Source organism: Microcebus murinus, chromosome 11 (genome assembly GCF_040939455.1).
Source record: "Microcebus murinus isolate Inina chromosome 11, M.murinus_Inina_mat1.0, whole genome shotgun sequence".
NCBI lineage: Eukaryota > Metazoa > Chordata > Mammalia > Primates > Cheirogaleidae > Microcebus > Microcebus murinus.
The window spans coordinates 39,315,309-39,338,111 of NC_134114.1; the positions used below are offsets into that span (position 1 = coordinate 39,315,309).

A 22,803-nucleotide genomic window follows, 5' to 3' on the forward strand; every position below is an offset into this window, starting at 1 on the left:
CTGATTCAAAGTAGTGTCAAATGGATCATCAAGACACTAGAGATATTCTGCTTCATTCTATTTTTTGTGTGTGTGTGGATTTTAGTAACACACCCTATTATTTATGTGTATGCTTCCTTTCCATGACTATGTCCTAATCAACTGCAGATTTTGGTTTTCAATCATCCTTTCCAGTCAGCAACCCTTTCTGTTCCTTTCTGAAATTCCCTTAATTTTTTTTCTAAGCTTCCAATAACACACTACCCAAAATGGAAAGACCAGGCAGAGATGTATGAAAGGACTGCATTCCTCTGCTGATTCTTAGACCCCTTGAAGTCATAAGTGACACTGTGGCCTGAACTGTATATAATTTGTCATTTCAGATTACACACAGATCCAAATAACTCCTCTACACTTTTGATTCTGAAAGAAGCTTAAAATTTATTAAGCGATGGTAATCATTTCTGGAGACACTGTTAACCTAATCTTGTGGGTGGCAATTGAAAAACCAAGTAAGTGAAGATTTATTTTCTGCTATTTTTCTAACTAATTCTGTGATATCTGAGAAATGGTAGTACAGATTTGAGTCTTGTCTTTCTAGTTAGCATACAGAATCTTTTATTTACTCTATACTACAGCACCTAAATACAGTAGGTACTATCTGCAATCCAATGAATATGAGAGTAGAACACTTACTAGAGCAAATATGTGGATTGAGATCAACAAGATATATTATATATACTAAGTACTACAGTTTGAATATGTCTCCCAAAGGCCATGTGTTGGAAACTTAATCCTCAAGGCAACAGTGTTGAGAAGTAGGACCTCTAAGTAGTTCTTAGGTCATGAGGACACTGATCTCATAAATGGACCAATGCCATCATTCTAAGAGTGGGTTAGTTATCACAGGAATGGTTCCTGGTAAAAGGATCTGTTCAGTTCCCTTCATTCCCCCCTCTACACTTGCATGCTCTTTTGCCCTTCTGCCTTCCACAATAAGAAGGCGAGCAAAAAGGTCCTCACCAGATGTGGGCCCCTTGACCTCCCAGCCCCTAGAACTATAAATTCTTTATAAATTACCCAGTCTCAGGTATTCTGTTATAGCAGCACAAAAGGAACTAAGACACTAAGCATATTACCGCTAAATGAATTAAGTGGTATCAATAAACTTTAAGGGGATATAATGAATATGAATGGGTGAGAAGCTGAATAAACAACTCCTATGTATAAACTTGGTAGCCTGATATAACTACCAATCATCCCAAAATATTATGTCCTATATAATTTACACCATAGTCTCTACTATGATACTGAGTAGTGCTAAAAGCAATGTAAAAATATTTGTATCTGGGAGACAGTTTAATCATACCTGTGGTCACACTCTATAGGGCATTGCCTTCTTGCTTTGCAAGAATGATGCCCCATAACATTCAAGAAAGAATTATAGCTTTAATGCCAATGTAAGGCAGAGACTGAAGTTGGTCAGAGATTACTAAAAGAGACTGATAAGTATCATACTGATAGAAAGAGATGTAGAAACTCTATTTTAGTTTTTTACTTTGAAAATTCAATGGTATTAATATCAACCACTAAGTTGGTTTGAAGCCCTGCTTGCTGAAAAGCAGTCAGGAAGTGCTAAACTTCTTGGCTCCTGGCTTCTTACAGAAGTGTTAACTGTACCAGTTTAGTTGGCTTGACTACTCTGAGGGCAGAACGACTCTGAAAGTTTTTCTTTTCCAGCAGTTTTCATCGAGATGCTGAGTGCCTGTTCAAACAAATATTTCAGAATCTTTTCAAAACAGATTCTCTTTATAAATATGTAACTCAGCATATTTTAACTGAATTATTAGAACCATATGCTTAAAGCTTCATTTGAGAGAGTAAAAATATAAATTATATTTCTAAACTGAACCTTAGTTGTCTCTGAAAACGCTCTTAAAATTAAACAATACTATACAAAGAACAATATTCAGAAAAAGACTTGAAACTTGGGCTTCCGTCTTTTGAACACAGTTTCACATGGGTTCTCCCTATCAATGTTACTTCTCATTTGAAATGTAGTTCAACTGAACAATACTGAAAATAAAGAAGTTATACTTGTCTTACCTTATAAATATTTATGGTCATGCCACAGAAAAAAATGCTTTTAATATTAAGAAAAATTTATAAAATATTTAAAAATGTGAGTCGAACCTCATATTTTCATTTAATATACTTATAAACAGAGAAACCTTTATTACTGCCTAACACCTTTTCTAGGTTCCACTCCTTAAATTCCTTAAAAATTTTTGGCTTATAAATCTGTCTCCACCCTTCTACTAACCAGTTATATATGCTTCTCTGAAGTTTAATAACAATTCTATGACTCTTAAGAAGGTTTACACCCTTCGTGAGGCGTAAAACCGGGTAAAACTGAATTTGCTATTTAGGGATATACAGACAATAAAGCTATAATAAAAGTCAAGATAGTGGTCACCTCTAGAGAGGAAAAGGGATGCGTTTGCTGAAGGACACATAGTGAATTTCTGGGGTGCTGCTATTTCTTGACCTTGGTGTTGGTTGGATGGGTACTGGCTTTACAATTATTTCTTAAATTGTACATACATAATGTACTTTCCTGTACATGTAATATATCATATGATAAAAAGCTTTAAATATAGATCTTAAATGAAAATTTCTTTCAAAACTTAGTAATGAGATTGAAGGCTAGACTTGTTGGTGGTTCCCACCTGTAATCCTAACACTCTGGGAGGCCAAGGTTAGAAGGATTTCTTGAGCTCAGCAGTTTGAGACCAGCCTGAGCAAGAGCGAGACCCCATCTCTACCAAAAATAAAAAAGTTATCCAGGTATCATAGCACACTCCTGTAATCCCAGCTACTCAGGAGGCTGAGGCAGGAGGATCGCCTAAGCCCAGGAGTTTGAGGTTGCAGTGAGCTATGATGATGCTACTGCACTCTAGCCAAGGCAACAGAGAGAGACTTTGTCTCGAAAAAAAAGGAACAAGATTGACAGGGACCCTAAAAATCTTTTGTGTCATACAGAAATTCATTGGTTATCCTGTAGCAGAGTACCTTAAAGAACTGTCAAATTTAAATATGAGTTACCTATTTTTCTTCTACTAAAAAGACAACCATTCCGAATTTGTTGATCTCAACCATTCCGAATTTGTTGGCCACATGTTGAAGAGGTCAACATGTGGCTGTCAACAGTATACTACATAGGTACATAGCAGATATTAAAAACCAAAAACCAAATACCCTTTCCTCCCTGCCCCCGACATACTTACTCTACCTCCCTTTAACTCCCTTCGAGGTAAAGATAGTGTGGATTTTTTGTTTTTGAGACAGGGTCTCAGTGTGTTGCCTGGACCAGAGTGTGGTGGCATCATCACAGCTTACTGTAGCTTTGAATTCCTGGGTTCAAACCATCCTTTTGCTTCAGCCTCCTGAGTAGCTGGGACTACAGGCATGCGCCACCATACGCAGCAGATTTTTAAAAAATTTTTTTGGTGGAGATAGAGTCTCCCTATGATACTGGTTTCAAACTCCTGGCCTCCAGTTATCCTCCCAGGTTAGCCTCCCAAAATGCTAGGATTACAGGTATTAGCCACTGTGCCCAGCCAAGACGGTGGTGTTTTAACACTGAGAAAGTAGTTGCTTTTTAAAAAAACATGCTATCCAAAAATTTCTGATAATGGATGTTCAGAAATGTCTCTATTTTTACATGATATTATTGCTGAAAATAGTGTGTCACCAATAAAAACTCATATCTGCAATTCTTACACATGGATTCAAAATTTTCTGAGATTTAAAAACTTTCAAATGAAGAATTTAAATGGTCTTTGAATCTGTTATTAAACATAAAAAATCCAAGGGAATAATTATAATACTAAAGCAAATTATACTACTAGTATCTTGGTATTTCTTTCATGTAATACAAGTATTAATGCTGATATCTTAATTGAAAAGTATTAAGAATTATGTTTAAAAATCAATGAAATTAAATATTCCATATGTGGAAATTTACAGACGTTAAGTACCAAATAAAACACTAATTTATAAAAACATAAACATTAAACAGTTATAATTCTAATGTGAAGTATTCAACATGGCTGTATCCAATGTTTTTTTACCCTTGTATCCTTCCGCCCAGTGTACCTTCCAAACTGACACCTCTGAATTAATCAGCCCAGGAAGACTTCGGAACCTTCCTGGAGTGTTTAGCCTCTCCAGTGGAGCTTTCAGATCAGCTAGGCAGCTCTTCCACTTGGGCCAGAAGCTACTGGGTTGTAGCAGTTCTGATTTCTCTCCCAGTTAACCTGGAAAGGATGGTTCTAAGACAGGGAACCAGCAGGCCTTGCTCAACAAGGAGTCATAACACCCAACCCAAGGTCTGAGATAAAACAGGAGACAATGGAGAAACCGGCCCAAATCAGCTAGAACCAGGAAGACAACAAAAAATAACCTCAGGTTACCCTCACTGCCCATTATACCCTGTTTATAATGTATTAGAAACTCCCCCCAGCCAGCCCCATGATAGTTTACAAATGCAATGGCAACTTCCAGAAGTCACCCTATATGGTTTAAAAAGAGGAGGAACTCTCAGTTCTGAGCATTTCCCACCCCTCTCCCAGATATCCTATGAGTAATTCTCCCTCTGTTCGGCATAAAATTAAATAGAAGGTATAAAATAAGACCCTGGAAATTCACAAAGTGCTACTCTCCGTTGCTGTGCGAGATAGCCACTGCTTTGAGAGAGAGCCACTGCTCTATAGGGTAGTGGTAGCGCATGCTCTGGGGGGTAATTGCTGGAACTGAGTGATAAAATAGAGCTGGGAGGGTTATCAGGAATGAAGGGTTGAAGGTTATGGGCTCCCTATTTTAGAATTCTAAGCTGTTACTTAGCTGCAAGTAAATATCTTCATCAACAACATATAGACAAAGAACTTGACCTGAAAATTAATTCTCAGGACCATGTATCTTAATTAAATACAGATTCTGCTAGGAATGAATTTCAAAATTCTTTCCACTGCAATTCATGCTTTCAGATTTTGGTTTTAAAGAAATCCATAAATTATGTTTTAATTCTACTGTGCTGAGACAAATAATCTTTTATGGCTACAAAATGATCAGCAACAGAAACGCAAGGTTTGGGGGGTATTTTAGCATCAGCACTGGAATGAGACTTAAAGAATTCTATAAAACCGAGGAACATTTCAATCCAGTTAAGATACTTCTGTTTTTCTCTAGGTTGATGTTAACAGCCACACTACCACCACCACTCCATCTCATCTTTTACTTAGAAAGAGCACTTCCAAAAGGGACATAGTGAGTAACAATCATACAGGAAGACTAGGAATGTGAGAACAATTTCCCAGAAGGCACAGTTCCCTAAGTAGCTTCTCCTTTTATCCACCTTATGAGAATGCCAAAATAAATCACAAATTGTCTCAATTTACTTAAGTGTAATAATTGAATAGGAGTATTATTAATTTAATATTTTGAAATAAAGAGCTGGTCTTAATAATAAATAAATGGTAGGCTTCAGCCTGCAATATCACGCCAATTGTTGTTCTCCTTCTTACACAAATCTACCAAAAGAATTTCTGGAAGAGAAATAAAATTTCTAGTTTCATAACCTAATAATTCTCCATGAGAAAAAAAAGTGGGGAATAAGAAAAATGCCAGGCTAGTATTTTAACTAAAATTTCCTTTCTTTAAAAACTAGAAAGATAATGAAAGAAGGTAAAGAAGTCAATAAATATATATATTGAGATACATCTTATTTTTAATACTGTGATTCTTCAAATGAATACTAAAATTCCTTTCTTAATTATCTTAATTAAAAAAAAATCAAACCCCCACATCTACTCTTTAAACAGATCACCAAAGAAAGAGAGCCTCTTCCATCCAAGTTGCTGAGAAAAAAGAAAAAAAAAAAAAAAAAAAAAAGAAAGAGAGCCTCTTATTCCTCTCCAATAACTTTATATGATGATTTGAATGAGTATTCTCCAGAATGCAGGTATTGCCAATGTGATGGTATTAATATTAAGAGGCAGAGTCTTTAGGAGGGGATTAGGCCATGAGGGCTCCTTCCCTGTTAAGGGATTAATGCCTTTATAAAAAAATGCTTCACATAGCATTTGGCTAGCTTGCTCTTTAGCTCCTTGGCCCTCACCAGGCCAAATGCCTGGTGCCTTGATCTTGGACTCCCCAAACTCCAGAACTATGAGAAATAAATTTGTTCTTTATAAACTATCCAGTCTCAGGTATTCTGTTATAGCAGCATATAACAGACTAAGACATGTAAGAAAAGGATACTACACATCAAGCCTTAGAAATCTTTATCATGGCTCTCAAGAAAGGCAGATGGACTACAGAACTTCTGTTTTACCACTGGAAAGACACTAGCAACAAATGGCCTATACAAACTGGTCATTCAGGTGATCACGGCTGTATTTTCAATCCAGATGTTGAATACTGTAGTAGCCTGACCAGAATCCAGGCTACTTTATGTTTGTTGCATAGCATGTTATTCAGCAGACTGATCCCAGAATAACAGAACAGACTTATAAAGGCAAGAGTCCAAAATGAAACCTACCCTGCCAATTGGCTCCTATCTAACTAACTTTTACATATAGGAAAATGTTACAAACAAAATATAAGAGATATTTAGGAAAAAAAGTAAATAAGCAGGGCTAGAAAGGGTATGTTGAAACAGGAACTTTCACACCTGCTGGCAGAAGTTGGCACAACCTTTCTAGAAAGCAATTTGGCTAAGTGTATCAAGAGGGTTAACTGTGTTTATATCCTTTATTCTAATAAGTATATTTTTGAGACTATTAGAAAGATATGAAAATATGCTATAAAAATGATGTAGAAAGCTGCTAATCACAGCATTATTTAAAATAATTAATGCTGGGTACAGTAGTTTGTGCCTGTAATCCCAGTTACTTGAGAGGATGAGGCAGGAGGATTGTTTGAAGCCAGAAGTTTGAGACCAGCCTGGGCAACTTAGTGAGACCCTGTCTCTTAAAAAATAATTAAAATTGTAAATAGCTTATTATTCAAACATATCATTTAATTACATACATTTAAATGATATATATTTACTTAAGATGTTTAGAAACAATCCCTAATATGTAAAAATGCTTATAACATTTTGTTTTTTTGGCATTTAAGCAATTCTTAAGGACAATTTTTACTGTAAAACTTTTTAGTACTCTTAAAAACCCAGTACTTTTCCCTTATCTATCATTCTTAGCTTCAATCTCTATCCCTAGGGTTTATGGCAGTTAAAATATTTGCAAGATCTTGCCAAAGAACTCTAGGTTTGCTTCAGAGTTTAGGGAGAAGCTAGAAATTGTTCTGCTGTTTTGTTGTCCGAGGAGCCATTTTGATCAGAACATTTTTATTAGAAATAATTGTGGGGGTGGAATGAAATTAAGGTGAGTAGTTACTTTCTGGGAAAGTTACTTTTTAACTTTCCCAGAAGCCAGTGGTATCCCTATGGGTCACAGCAGTATGAAGTACCAGTCCCTATGGTTGCTTATGCTTGAGTCCTTTCTTGCAGACCAGGAGTCGGTAGACTATGGCCTGATTGGACAAATCTGGGCTCATGGCCTGTTTTCATAGATAAAGTTTTACTGGAACACAGCCAAGCCACTTATGTTTGGTCTCTGGCTGCTTTCACCCCACAATGGCTAAGTTGAGTCCATATGCCCACAAAGCCTAAAATATTTACTACCTTTCCCTTTATAAAAAATATTTGCCAACTCCTGTCCCAGACTGCCGAAGGGCCCCTTAGGGACTTAGAGCTGGAGAGGCTTCCACTCCCCTTCTTTACCTGCAAAGGGGATAAGTGGGGAGGAGCCTACGTGTCTTATCAGATCTATGTCAGGGAGCATCGGAATAGGTTTTTCCTTTAGAAATGTTTATAACTAAGTGTCCCTAAGTCTCGTTCAGCTTTATCACTTGCAATATCTCCCTCCCACATTTAAAAAACACCAAACAAAAAAACTTCGACCTCAGTGCAAACTACCCAACTACCACAAAAAATATTCGTACACAGAGCAGCACCTGCCCAGAAACCCTCCCAAAGCACCTAGCCATCAGTACTAAAAATGGCCTCATTCTACTCTTGGGCTTAGCCAAAACCTATAGCACAGTTATTTACTGGGTGATCCTACAGCGTTCTTGGTAATGCTAGCTGTTCAGGATACATTCAATTAGTATTTTTCCTAATGAAAAAATGAATACTAAATATATATTAAACAAATACATATAAAATAAAATACTTATAACCCCTCATCTGTTTTTTTTTTTTTTTTTTTTTTTTGAGACAGAGTCTCACTCTGTTGCCTGGGCTAGAGTGCCATGGTGTCAGCCTACCTCACAGCAACTTCAAACTCTTGGGCTCAAGGGATCCTCCTAACTCAGCCTCCTGAGTAGCTGGGACTATAGGCAAACACCACCATGTCTGGCTAATTTTATCTATTTTTAGTAGAGATGGGATCTCACTCTTGCTCAGGCTGGTCTCGAACTCTTGACCTCAAGCCATCCTCCTGCCTGAGCCTCCCAGAGTGCTAGGATTACAGGCATGAGCCACTGTGCCCGGCAAACCCCTCATCTTTTTTGCTGGGTATCTATCTCCCCCTATTGGAGGGAATACGCTATGTTTGCGCAAAGTATCTGGCACACAGGAGCATAATGAATGTTTGCTGACAGAAAGAACAGAGGAAGAAAGGGAGTAAGTAAAGCAGAGGAGGAAAAGAGGGAGGGAGGCAGGAAAGATGACAGGGAGGTGGGGGAGAAGGAGAGAGGGAAAGGGGCAAGAGAACTAGGGAATAACATGCAGAAGTAACAACAACATATAATATACATTTATATTGAAAAAGCAGCATATTAAATTATATAATTTATTATATAATTTATTATATTATATAATTATATTATGTGATCGCATCTAAAAACATAAGAAAAGGGGACCAGAAGTAAATATACCAAAAGCTTTTCTTCTATTTAGAGACAGGGTCTCGCTATATTGGCCAGACTGGCATGCAGTGGCTATTCATAGGCAAGATCATAGAGCACTGCTGCCTTGAACTTCTTGGTTCAAGAGATCCTCCCACCTCAGCTTCCCAAGTAGCTGCAAGTACAGGCACATGCCACTGTGCCCAGCACCAGAAGGCTATAATGATGCTTGCTGTGTGATGAGATCATATTTTTATGCTTCTAGGTTTTTTCCAGAACCTTTTTAAAACCCTGCCCCCATGTGGTAAATAAGATAATTTGTTTCATTCTACAGAAGTACAGGTGATTTAAACAAAGTTTTTAAGAAAATGAGTTTTTCATTTTGTACGTACTATTTTTATCCTACATTATAGGAATGTAATATTTTCTAAATAGCTTTGTTCTCATTAGAAATGTAGTACATTGTCTATATTGAACATAAAAGTTATTAAAGAAAATAAAATCAACCATTAGAAATAACCACTATTAACATTTTTTGTGCAATTCCTGGACACATATGTGCACACATGTACCTAAGTTAATTTTGCTTGCCTTTGAACTTTACATAAAATAGAATCATATAATAAATATTTTTCTGTCTAGCTTTTTTGGCCAACATTATCTTTGTGAGATTCATCCATATTGTCTCTAGCTATAGTTTGTTCATTTTCACAGCTGTGTAACATTCCCTTATATGAAAATGCAATTTACTTATCCCTGTTGATAGGTATCTGGGTTTTTCCACTTTGGAGCTCTTATAAATAAATTATAATTTACATTCTTGTATATAAAAATGGTGCAATGTGCACACATTTTTAGTGATTTACAAATTTTTTTTTTTTTTGAGACAGAGTCTCACTCTGTTGCCTGGGCTAGAGTGCCATGGCATCAGCCTAGCTCACAGCAACCTCAAACTCCTGGGCTCAAGCGATTCTCCTGCCTCAGCCTCCCAAGTAGCTGGGACTACATGCATGCGCCACTATGCCCAGCTAATTTTTTCTATATTTTTAGTTGGCCAATTAATTTATTTCTATTTTTAGTAGAGATGGGGGTCTCGCTCTTGCTCAGGCTGGTTTCGAACTCCTGACCTTGAGTGATCTGCCCACCTCGGCCTCCCAGAGTGCTAGGATTACAGGCTTGAGCCATTTAGTGATTACAAATTTAGTGTATGCTCAATATTAGCACATAATTACAGACCCTTTTCCAAAGTGATTGTACTTAGACTCACTCTAGCACTGTATGAGCAACTGCATTGTTCCACATCCTAGTCAAATTTCATTATTGTAATTGATTGACTTCTTAATTTGGGTTATTTTAATTACAGAATTTCTATTTTTTTAACAAACATTTTCCACCAATTTGGTTCTTTTTTATATTTCTAGTCAGTGTCAAATTCTCAATCTTATTTTAATTTCCTTGAACAAATTTAAGATAGTTCTTTAGAAGTGTGTTCCTGTTAACTCCATTATCTGGACCACCTGGGAGTCTCTTATTTTCCAAGAGAAAATGTTGTGACTCCTTTTATGCCTGGGTATTTTTTATTAAGTTCCTGACATTGTATATAGAAAACTACATAATTTGAAGCCTAGGATAATATTTTCTTTAGAAAGAATTTACATGGTTTTTGGGAAGTCAATCCAAGACAGGAACAATCCTAGGATTTATACTTAATTCTGTTTGGGGATTTGAGTTGAGTTAAAAAGCTGGGCATCAGACCCTGCAAGAAGGCCACTCTATTTCAAATTCACTCATGTTTCCAGGCTATAGCCCTTTGGGCTTCCAACCTAAAGTTTATGTGAAGCCTGCTCTTAGTGAGCCCTGGATTCCAATTTTTCTTCCTTGCCTGTAAGGCTGTCAAAAGCTCTGCTCAGTTTTCAGCCACTCAGTTAATAAACTGGAAACAGCAGACACCCTTGAGGAGATGCTGGGGTCTCCTTTCTGGGTTTCTGTTTTCTTCCTGATCTAGGCCTCACTGTTCTTCATTGCTGGATTAGCTTTCACATGTCTTCAAGCAGATTTTTTCTTTTTTTTTGGGGGGGGGGGCGGGGAGAAAATTCAACATTAGGGCATACTTTCTCCTTCCTTCCTTTTTTTAATTTTATTTTTAATTATTATGGGTAGATAATAGTTGTGTATCTTCAAGCAGATTTCTGAAAACATTTTGTCAGCTTTTCTAGTTATTCTCAACAACTTGGCCAGTCTAAATTCCTTAATTTGTCATTCACAGAATTGTGCAACGATCATTATATCCATTTTAGAGCATTTTTACCACCACCAAAAGAAACCCCAGACCTGTTTTCCCCTCTTCCCAGCCCCTGTTCACCATTAATCTACTTTCTGTCTCTGCGGCGTTACCTAATCTAGATAGTTCATATAAATGGAATGATACAATATGTGGTCTTTTTCGTGTGGCTTCTTTCATACAGCATGTTTTCAAGGTTCATAATATTATAGCATATATCAGTACTTCACTCTTTTTTTATAGTCAAATAATACTCCAGGGTATGGATATATATCACACTCAGTGAATCCATACATCAGTTGATAAACATTTGGGTTATTTCCACTTTGGGCCATTATAAATGTTATGAATATTTGTTTACAATTATTTGTGTAGACATGTTTTCCAATTCTCTTGGATAGATACCTAGAAGTAGATTGCTAGGTCATAAGATAACTCTATGTAACATTTTAAGGAACTGTCAAACTGTTCTCAAAACTGGATGTACCATGTTTTAATTCCACTAGCAATGCATGAAGGAGGGCCATGCCCTGTTTTTATGCAATTAATTTTAATACTCAATTTACTAGCCTTAATAAAACAGAGAATATATAACTACATACAGACATAATTTAGAGAAATAAAATAAAAGTAACTTATAATAATATGTATTTTAATGTGTAGATTCCCAAGTATGCCCACACTCAAAGGCATAAGGAAGACAACCAATGCTTGCTTCTATTAATGAATAAGCCAGGCAATAAGCCATGCCTTTCTTAAGAAAGGCAAGATTAGAAGCAATTCTGCATATGAAATATAGGTAAATAAAAAAGCAGAAGTATTGGTAGGCATCAATAAAAACTAGTATTAGGAAAAAAGCCTAGTGTTAGAATAAATACCAGGTCAGATAATGTATACAATAAACAAAAAATAACTGAAGTAGTGCTAACATGTCAAGAAAACCATAAAGTATTGAAGTAAAAGAAATAAGGAAGTATGATGTTCTTGTAAATGAGCCAGGCCTTTTTATAAGTACACCACCAAAATTATTCCCTATGTTATTTTATGGAACATGTATTTCCTAATTTAAAATGTTGAGGCATTCATTTATCTGTTGATATTTAAAAGATCTCAGAAACCATATCTTGTGACAAGGGAATAAAGAATAGATTGGAAGAAGAAATATCAATATAAGAGTCCTTAGAAAAATTATATCATATACTTTTGGGGACAATTTCAGAATAAGACTAAAAAAATAAAAGGAAGCTAAAGATACAAAACCTCAATATATGATTTTTTACAAGATCAATTCCATTTTATTGGGCCATTGAACTTTAACAAAATCCTTGCATTTCATGTGCCTCCATGGATTCAATAATATTTGACTTTAAGTCTGTTAAAAGAAGTCTTAAATCTCTTGTTATATACTTGCCATTGGTTTCATTGCTTTTCAGTACTATTACACTAATGCACTAAAACCCTTTTGACTAAATATACTTGGATATGTTATATTATTGAGCAGAGAATGAGACTAGCCCAATGCTTTATACCCTTTCCTCTCAACAAAACACACTTTTGACTTGGCCCTAATGAGCACTAGTCAAATCCAACTAAGCTACCACTTTCTTCAGGCTTCTCTTGTGCTTAAAGAGGACAATAATGGCCATCAAACTGGAGATGCCTTAAATTTAAACACAAACTTTGTTAGACTGGGACCTTATTTCCAGTCCCATCCAAATCCTTTTATTCTTTCAAATTCTTTTTTCTATATATTTTTCTTTCTTCCTCTCTCCTAGGACCACAAGTACCAAAAACAGTCAATTTAGGCTGCTCTACAATGACAGTATTAGTGACAGGTGAAACACAGAGGCCAGTTTACAGAGGAACAGACCATAAAGCATAAGAAATAGGTACCAAAGCATACCTAGTGCGTTTGGTGAAGGACACTAGAAATGCTGCCAATTCTAAATATCCACCTCTACTCCACTGGCTTATCAGAGCACTTGAAATGTTATCAGTTAGAAAAATCTTGAACTTTTAGGTTAGGATTTTATATTTTCAGGATTATTTATGCTAAAATGCAAAGAGCCATGGAAAGGTATTAGAGTAGGTCCCTGATATATCAGATTGTTTTCCATTATAATACCAAGCTAAAAACAAAGCCCTGGCAGGAATAAGACAGATAAGCACTGGTGAATAAGGGGCAGAAGAAAAGTATGGTTTACAAGGTATTGCCTAGGGGGTTAAATCTGAGTAAATTCCTGCCCTGGATAACAATGGGCAAACATAGAAGCATATGAAAGCCCTAGGACTGGCGAAAAATGGAAGAGGAAACAGTGGTAGAGGAAGATTGAAAAAAAAAAAATTAACCATTTCACAATTTGGTTGTAGGCTGACTGAGATGATCAACTCCCCCAGGGAATAGCCTTAGAGCAGCAGCAGAATATGAAGCAATCCTGAATACTAGGCTCTGTCTTTGGTTAACAGAAAGTCTGGGAAAAGCAGGAAAATCATCCCTCAGACCAGTAATTGCTAGCAGAATATATAGAATATATCAACACAGGAGACTTCTAAACCTTTCTGTCCCTGCACACATATTCTTCACTCCACCCCAAACCAGGTGAAAAATTGATGGGTAAAGGCAGGTGTGCAGAGCAAAAAGTGGGCCTACATAGTTTGAAAGCCTCCCCAAATGATCCAAATGATTATGACATGTATCCTCCCCTATAATGACAAGCTCCTTCTTCCCACTAAGTTTAGTTAGACCCCAGTTCTGCCAAAATGATAAGCAGATCCAGCATGCTTTTAGTCCAAAGCAGTTACTAAAATTCTTACATTTTAACAAATACATGATTTTGATTGCCACCTAGTGGAAGAGATTGAAAAACACAAGCTAAAATGAGGATGAGTAATCTCAAAGTATAAAGTGTTTTCTATACTCTGAGAGCCAAAGACAGTTTCCCAAGGTATGGTGATATGTAAGATGATCTTAGGTAGCAAAGGATGAATGCTATTTTAACTAGTTGGTATTTAGCAATGCATGTTAGAAAAAAGTATAAGCAACACTTCAAATCCACCATTTCACAAATAGGTGAAGATGAAGCTAAATTAACCCTAATTTTTAAAAGATTTTAAAGAAATATTAAATTATAGTATTACACAGGTGGTATTGAGATATCACCAAAGTCATAAGGTGACTCTAAAATGAAGTTTTGGAAACAGTTGTCTAAATTGGTTCTTCTAAATGGAAGATACTTTTCCCTCAGTGTATATGAGTTTTACAGTAATCGATATCTTAACAGAAATAACAATGTTTCATGGTATTCATGCTTTTTTCTCATCAAGTAGTTTGTTTTCTTAACAGAAAATTAGTATTCAGTACCACTAAGTCCCTATATTTGCCTTTCTTAAAACATGCTTACCTAGGTAGTTATGCCATGATTGTAGAGTTGATTCCCTCTCATTTTGACAAGTTTCATTACAGATAATATATTTCCATTTAATCTACCCAGTAAAACAAATCTTCAGAGAACTGTTTGAACTCCTGCCAACTTATTGTAATGGAATGCACTGTTATGACCTATGTTCTATTGTCACAGTGGTCAATTATTTGTCATAGAATTTAGAGGTTTCAAGAAACCCTGAGCATTCAGTTAGCATTCATTAGTACTTATATTTGCTGATGTTAGAATATACAAGTGAGAATCAAAAGATTCATTTCATTATCTTTTCTGATGGACAATATAAATGACAATGATAAATTTCTCCTGTGATAAATTTCACATTGCCACCTTTAAAAAATTAAGTATCTGGAAAAATAGAAACAAGATTATCTTAAACCAACCTTACTTTATCTACCTGATTAAGATTCACTGTAACTTTTACAAAATTTGGATTCTGTTGACAAGGAATAGGTGGGGTTGTTGAACAATTATTGGATATATATCTGCCACACCATCCCACCTCAAGCACTCAGTTTCTCTCTGAGGAGGCAACCACTCTTACAGTTTCTATTTATTCCCCCAGACTCCATTTATGCATATTGTATTATATATAATGTATCGTTTTTACCCAAATGGGGTGGCATACTATTCATATTTCTCTGTACTTGTATTTTTCACTTAGCAAAATAGTTGAAGAGTCATTCCATTCTGACATATAATAAAGCCACCTCCTTTTTAATAGATGAAAAATATTTCATTGTATAAATGTATCATAATTTATTTATTCATTCTTGTAAGAAAAGACATTTTGATTGCTTTCAGTCTTTGCTGTTATAAAAAATACTGTATTAAACAGCCTGGTACATACATCATTTGACATTGTAAATTAATGCCTGCAAGTGAAATTGCTGATCCATATAAACTTTGGAAATGGCTGCTGGTATTTTTTGGGGGAATCACATTAATTTATGGATTAAAATGTAAAGAGTATGACATCTTTATTTTAGAGTCTTCCCACTGAGAGCAGAATATACTTTTTTATTACATCATATTCTATTGATTCTAATATACACATTTAGGCCAGGCATGGTGGCTCACCCCTGTAATCCTAGCACTCTGGGGGGCCAAGGCAGGAGGTTGGTTTGAGATCAGGAGTTCGAGACCAGCCTCAACAAAAGGGAGACCACCATCTCTAAAAATAAAAAAAAAAAATTAGCCCAGTGTGGTGGCACAGGCCTAAAGACCCAGTTACTTGGGAGGCTAAGGCAGGAGGATAGCTTGGGCCCAGGACTTGGAGGTTGCAGTAAGCTATGATGACACCACTACACTCTACCCCAGGGTGACAAAGTGAGACTCTGTCTCAAAAAATAAATAAAAATTTAAAGTAAAATTTTAAAAACTAATATACACACGTAAACATTTCTAAATAATGATGCATCTGATAATCTAGAACACATTTTTGTCTCTGTCAGCAGGTGGCCATATGATAGTAGTTATGCCTGGTGGCATGACAGGTAATCGCCATTCCTGGTTATTTCAGACAAACCATTTGAAGACATATGAGTCATGTTGTTAAAAAAAACCTTCTGTGATGCCTTCTGGCAAGATGAGGAAATTACAAGCATCAAAACAAAGGGTCAGTGATCTGGAAGAAAATCTTTCCAAGAAATGCTACATTAACGTTCTTAATGGCACAAAGGACAATTCAGTGTGGGAAAAACACCTATTTTGAAGACTCCAAGCCAAAAAGTGATTCGGAAGAATCAGATTCTAAATATAATGAGTTAGTAACACCTTAACTGATATATTGTGTTTGTATTTTCCTTTTTATAATTGCATAAGAAATATATGATGAAATATCAAATAAGTCCAAGAGTTCTTTCAATAAATACAAAACAAAAATTCTAAGTCCTAAGAGATTTTGCATCACAGGTATTGGAAGTTTTGCTTCGTGTTATATTTTATAAAATGCAATTTATAATTAGTAGCATCTCAGACTTGATGAAATACTCTAAAGCTTATTTTATGTCCCTCAGGAGCATTTTAAAGTTTCTCTCATATAGATTTTACACATTCTTGTTAAGACTATTTCTATGTATTTTATCTTTTCTTCCATTAAAATTTCTCATTGGAAGGCCATTTATTTTTGCCTATTTTGTAAGCAGCCACTTTACTGAATTCTCTTATTATTTATAATTTTTCTTTTGGATTTTCCCAGTATACAATGAAATAGAATTTAAACTCAAATTATTTTAAACTATCTGTTGGAATTTAAGTTTAATGAAGGTAAAGATCATCTATTAATTTTACTCGTCTATCTCCAACACCTAGCATATTACCTTGCACAAAGCAGGTAATCAATACATATCTGTTAAATGAATTATATGAATGTGTCTTACTTGTAAAACTTATGCCAGCCCCTCCCCCAACAGATCTTGAGTTTAGTAAAAAAATCTCTCTCTCTCTTTCTCTCTCAAATATAAATAAGGAAATAGTATTCCTATTTACTTCCCCCCTATATACATACATACAAATCCTGTAAGAAATCTGGTATTTTCTACCCCAATAATATGCAAAAATAAAAAAAATAAATAAAATAAACACTTAAAAAGAAATTTGGTATTTTATAATCAAATCTATACATTTTAGTTACAATTAATTCTATTTTAATCATTAAAAACCCTAACTATGAAATAAGTGTTTTACTTTAAACACTTACCTTTTGGATCTTAGATCTGATGAATCAAACTGGATATTCATCGGTCCAGAATCTACTTCATGATCTATCTCGGGGATGAGAAGATGCTTAGAATCACCATCCATATTTGCCATTTTCCTCAGAGTCTAAGCACTGAGGAAGTTAATCCTATATAAATCAGAAGATAAATAATTTAGTTTAACTTTAAAATATTTTACTATTCATAAGTAATACATTTGCATGCATAAGAAATTGGAAAAATATGGGAATTTTTTAAAGATAAAATGATGTGCATGCCTGAATATTTATCAGAAACTTACTAACTTGAAATGGAGTTACTTTTGTGAATAAAATCTTAAACTCCCCAGATGACTGAATGGACCCCGTTCTTGACCAAGGGGACCCCAGAAATACTCTAAAGCTGAGTTGCTGGCCATTAGAAGGGAGGTCAGGCATACCTTGTCATGCCCCCTTCCCTTCTTGGAGATATCCTTTGTAACTCATCAACAGGCCTAAGGTTATGCAAGACAAAGCTTAAGCTACACCTGCAGGTCTTCAATTTACTTAACAGATCACTTGAGTCTGGGTATATGCCCGGTGGTTTGTCTTTGATTAACAGACTTCTTTATTTTAACTTAAAACATTCCAAGCCTGGCCGGGCGCTGTGGCTCACGCCTGTAATCCTAGCTCTTGGGAGGCCGAGGCGGGTGGATTGCTCAAGGTCAGGAGTTCAAAACCAGCCTGAGCAAGAGCGAGACCCCGTCTCTACTATAAACAGAAAGAAATTAATTGGCCAACTGATATATATATATATAAAAAAAAAAATTAGCCGGGCATAGTGGCGCATGCCTGTAGTCCCAGCTACTCGGGAGGCTGAGGCAGAAGGATCACTCGAGCCCAGGAGTTTGAGGTTGCTGTGAGCTAGGCTGACGCCACGGCACTCACTCTAGCCTGGACAACAAAGTGAGACTCTGTCTCAAAAAAAAAAACAAAAAAAACATTCCAAGCCTTTAGACAAAGCTTCATTTCCTTAACCAATTACAAATCAAACAATCTTTAAATGCATCTATAACCTGTAATGCCCTCCTTTGAGATGTTCTCCCCTTTTGGGCCAAACCAACGTACATCTTCCATGTATTGACTTATGACTTTATGTGTAATTCCTGTCTCCCTGAAATGTACAAAACCAAACAATAACCCAACCACAGGGAGACCATTTCCTAAAGGCTTCTTGAGTGTGGCTCCCCGGGCTATTTAGTTCAGAATAATTCAGCTCAGAATAAATCTCTTTAAATTACTTCTCAGAGTTTGGGTTCTTTTCCATTGAAACTTCAGCTTACTAAAAAATAAATGGGGCAATCCATTTCCAGTAATAAGGCAGATCAGGCTATTTGAACCCATTTTCCTACAGAAAACAACTAAAAATACTGGGTAAAATATTTAAAATATCTTTTGAAAAGTATGAAAAATAGTGCGGAGAGTCAGCTCATTGTAGAAGTTAAGGAACCTAGGGAAGTATATGTCTCAAGGAAACTGCTGCTGCCTGGAGTGTACTTGCTGTACCAGGAGAATTTGGGCTGACATTTTCAAAGCCTTTTGTAGTATTAGGGAAATAGAAGACAAAGCCCAGTGTTCATCCAAAGTAAGGAATGATCATAATAAGAAATTTTCCCCTCTTTTTACTTCTCCAACACAATACAGCTGGAACTCTAAAGAACTTTACCATCCATCAGAGTAGATGTTAACAGGGAGTAGATGTTAACAGGAAGTAAAAGTGCCTTGCTGCCTCATAAAGGAACTACAGAGAAATTTTCTTAACTCTGACCACAGTCAGAGTGTGGGACTATATGTATCTGTGGAGGTGGAACTGTTATAATTTGTTATGGACTTCATGGGGATTTATAAGGTGGTCAAGGAACACTTAAAGCTGTGAATCTAATTTAAAATTAACCTGCTTGGTAGTACTTCTAGGTAATGGACAGAAGCAAATGTAAATCTTTCCTATGAGGAAATATCTCCATACAAGGCCTCAAAGAAGTACAGCTAACAATCTTTTAAGGACAATGAACACTACAAATTTGAAAATAACCTAGCATGTAAGGAAATAAAGTACTATGAGTGAGAACCAGAGGAAGCAGCAGAAATAGATCCACAAGAACTTCAACTATAAAAATTGTTGGAACAAAAATATAAAATGGGCCGGGCGCTGTGGCTCACGCCTGTAATCCTAGCTCTTGGGAGGCCGAGGCGGGCGGATTGCTCAAGGTCAGGAGTTCAAAACCAGCCTGAGCAAGAGCGAGACCCCGTCTCTACTATAAATAGAAAGAAATTAATTGGCCAACTGATATATATATAAAAAATTAGCCGGGCATGGTGGCGCATGCCTGTAGTCCCAGCTACTCGGGAGGCTGAGGCAGAAGGATCACTCAAGCCCAGGAGTTTGAGGTTGCTGTGAGCTAGGCTGACGCCACGGCACTCACTCTAGCCTGGACAACAAAGTGAGACTCTGTCGCAAAAAAAAAAAAAAAAAAAAAAAAAATATAAAATGATGCTTATATATAAATAAAATAAAACATGGAAAATTTCAAAACTTGACTTAGAATGTTTTAAAAGAATGAGAGTGAATTTTTAGGAAAAAACATCCAATAGCCAAACTTTAACACTCTATGCATAAGTTTAACAGTTGAAGAGAAAATTAATGAACTAGAAGATAAGTCAGAAGAAACTATTTAGATTGTGGCAGAAAAAAAAAGACAGAAAATGTGAAAGGTGGCTAAGACACATGGAGAACAGAATGAGAAGGTCTAAAAAGCATGTAATTAGAGAACCAGAAAGAAGAAGACAGAGGTATTAATAATATTTAAAGAGATAATGGCTGATAATTTTCCAGAGTTCATAAAAGATACTAATCTGCAGATTTAAGAAGTTTAATGAAACTAAGAGAATTAATAAGCAGTATATGATAGGGTTAGAAAAAAAAGAATTACATTCCAGACCAAAGAGAAAAAAGTCAGGTGAAGGTCTTGGAATTAAGTGTTCTAAGATCCTTGTATTGCCCAGATCAATATTAGACATTGATGGTATAATTTTAAAGGTGGCTATTAACATAATATTTAGAAAACAGTATATAACTTTAAATCTAATAGAGGGTAAAGAAGAGAATGATAAAAAAAACTGAATTAAAATAAGGCAAAAAAGGAGAAAAATAAAATATAAAATAGATGAGAAAAACAGCATATAATAAATAAGATCCTCTTATTTTTTTCTTAAACCCATGCTAATCAGGTATCTTCCCTATCACTACACAGAACCCATTCCTGTTGGATCACCAATGACCTCCATATTGGTAAACCCAACAGTTATTTCTTAGTCCTTAACTTACTTGACCTGTCAGAAATATTTGCCAAAAGGGATTGCTCTCCTCCTTGATAAACTAGATTCACTAGGCCTCCAAGTTTTCTCCCTACCTCACTGGTCCCTCCCCCTTCTCTGCTCCTTTGCTGTTTGCTCCTCATGTCTCAGAGCTCTTTAAAGTTGCAGAGTTCTAAGGTTCTGTTTTGGTTCTCTTCTCCATCTCTTGGTAATCTTACCCAGTCTAATGGTTTTAATTCCATTGCTTGTGTTGTCCAATACAATAGTTACTAATTCACATGTGGCTTCTTAAAGTTAAAATAAGATAAAATAAAAAATTCAGTATCTCAGTCATACTAATTGCATTTTAAGTGCTCAAAAGCCACATGTGGTTAGGGGGTACCATATTAGACAGTGTAGATATAAAACATTTCCATCACTGTAGAAAGTTCTATTGACTTAGACCAGGTGTCCTCAAACTACGGCCCATGGGCCACATCCGGGTGTTTTTGCCCGTTTGTTTTTTTACTTCAAAATAAGATATGTGCAGTGTGCGTAGGAATTTGTTCATAGTTTTTTTAAACTACAGTCTGGCCCTCCAATAGTCTGAGGGACAGTGAACTGGTCCCCTGTTTAAAAAGTTTGAGGACCCCTGATTTAGACAATGATAACTTCCACATTAATATATCTAGCCCAAACTTCTCTCCTGAATTTGAGACATGAATATCCAAGTGCCTACTCAACATCTTTACCTAGACGTAATAGACAACTCTAACCTAATGTGTCCAAAACTGAACTTTCGATTTTCTTCCCCCCAAATTACCCCACCCCATTGTTTTCCTTACTTCAGTTGATGGAGTCTCTATCTTTCTAGTTGTTCAGGCCAAAATTCTTAGAATCACTTAAGACTTTTTCTTACATCTACATTCAATCCATTAGGAAATTTTATTGGCTTTTCCTTCAAATATATCCAGAATCTGATCACTCCCATTTCTTACCAAGATTACTGCAACAGCTTTCTAATGGAAACCCCTGCTTCTACCCTTACCCCCTACAGTCTCCTCTCCAAACAGCATATAAAGACGTGTAGAGGGAAGGTAATACAGAATTTGGTCTCACCCAATTAGTTGTTATAACTGGGGGGAATGCTACTGGCACCCAGTGGGTAGAGATCAGGGATGCTGCTTAAACATCCTACAATACATAGGACAGCCTTCTACTACAAAAAATTACCCAGCCCCAAATGTCAATACCTCTGAGGCTGAGAAACTCTACTCTAGGGGGAAAATAGGAGGTTGCAATAGGGAAAACAGGAGGGGGCCTTATATAGTGAAGTCAATATTCTACTTCTTCAACTTGATTCTGGTTACATGGCCATTTGTTTTACAATTATTCTATATATATGTGTGTATATATTAATATCTTTTATGTACTTTTCCATATGTATATTTCATAATTAAAAAATGCAGAAAACTCCATAAAATGAAATGTATAGGTTTTAACATGTAAAGGAAAATGATATACCTTTATTACTCACCCTATAAGTTACTATTATTATCCTCATTTTGTAGATAAGCATACAAAGGACAGAGAAGTAACTGATCACGAAGTTAGTAAATGGCAGAGCTGGAATCCAAACCAAGGCAGTCTGTGTCCAGAGCCTGTACTTTTCACTACTATGCTGTGCTGTGTGCTGTCTTTCCTGTTCTTTGCCATCTCTTTTTCACTCTCCTTTTTTTTTTTTTTTTGAGACATGGTCTCACTGTCTCCTGGGCTAGAGTGCAATGGTGTCATCATAGCTCACTGCTCACTGCAACCTCAGATTCCTGGGTTCAAGCGATCCTCCTGCCTCAGTCTCCCGAGTAGTGGGGACGACGGGTGTACACCACAACACCCAGCTAATTTTTCTATTTTTGTGGAGATGGGGTCTCACTCTTGCTCAGACTGGTCTCAAACTACTGACCTCATGTGATCTTCCTGCCTCAGCCTCCCTAAGTACTAGTATTACAGGTCCTTTGTCTTTTTTTGTCTTCTGTTTCTTGTTACTGTCCAGATTACTAGGCAAGTGCGGTTTTATTAATTGCCATATTTGTTTAACG

At 36.2% G+C, this 22,803-nt stretch overlaps 1 protein-coding gene across 8 annotated transcripts in view; it reads right to left on the reverse strand.

The window, feature by feature from the left end:
• The window catches only part of SLC38A9 (solute carrier family 38 member 9), a 79,407-nt gene that overhangs the window by 49,262 nt on the left and 7,342 nt on the right, over positions 1 to 22,803 (reverse strand). For 4 of the 8 annotated variants that reach the window (XR_001156878.3, XM_012775680.3, XM_012775681.3 and 1 more), the window contains one exon: positions 17,375 to 17,521. Coding sequence is in view for 3 of the 8 variants with exons in the window: in XM_012775680.3 (XP_012631134.1) it covers positions 17,375 to 17,487 (113 nt within the window). In the remaining 5 variants the exon portion in view is untranslated. The other 4 variants (XM_012775688.2, XM_012775686.3, XM_076008023.1 and 1 more) reach the window with 4 other exon arrangements.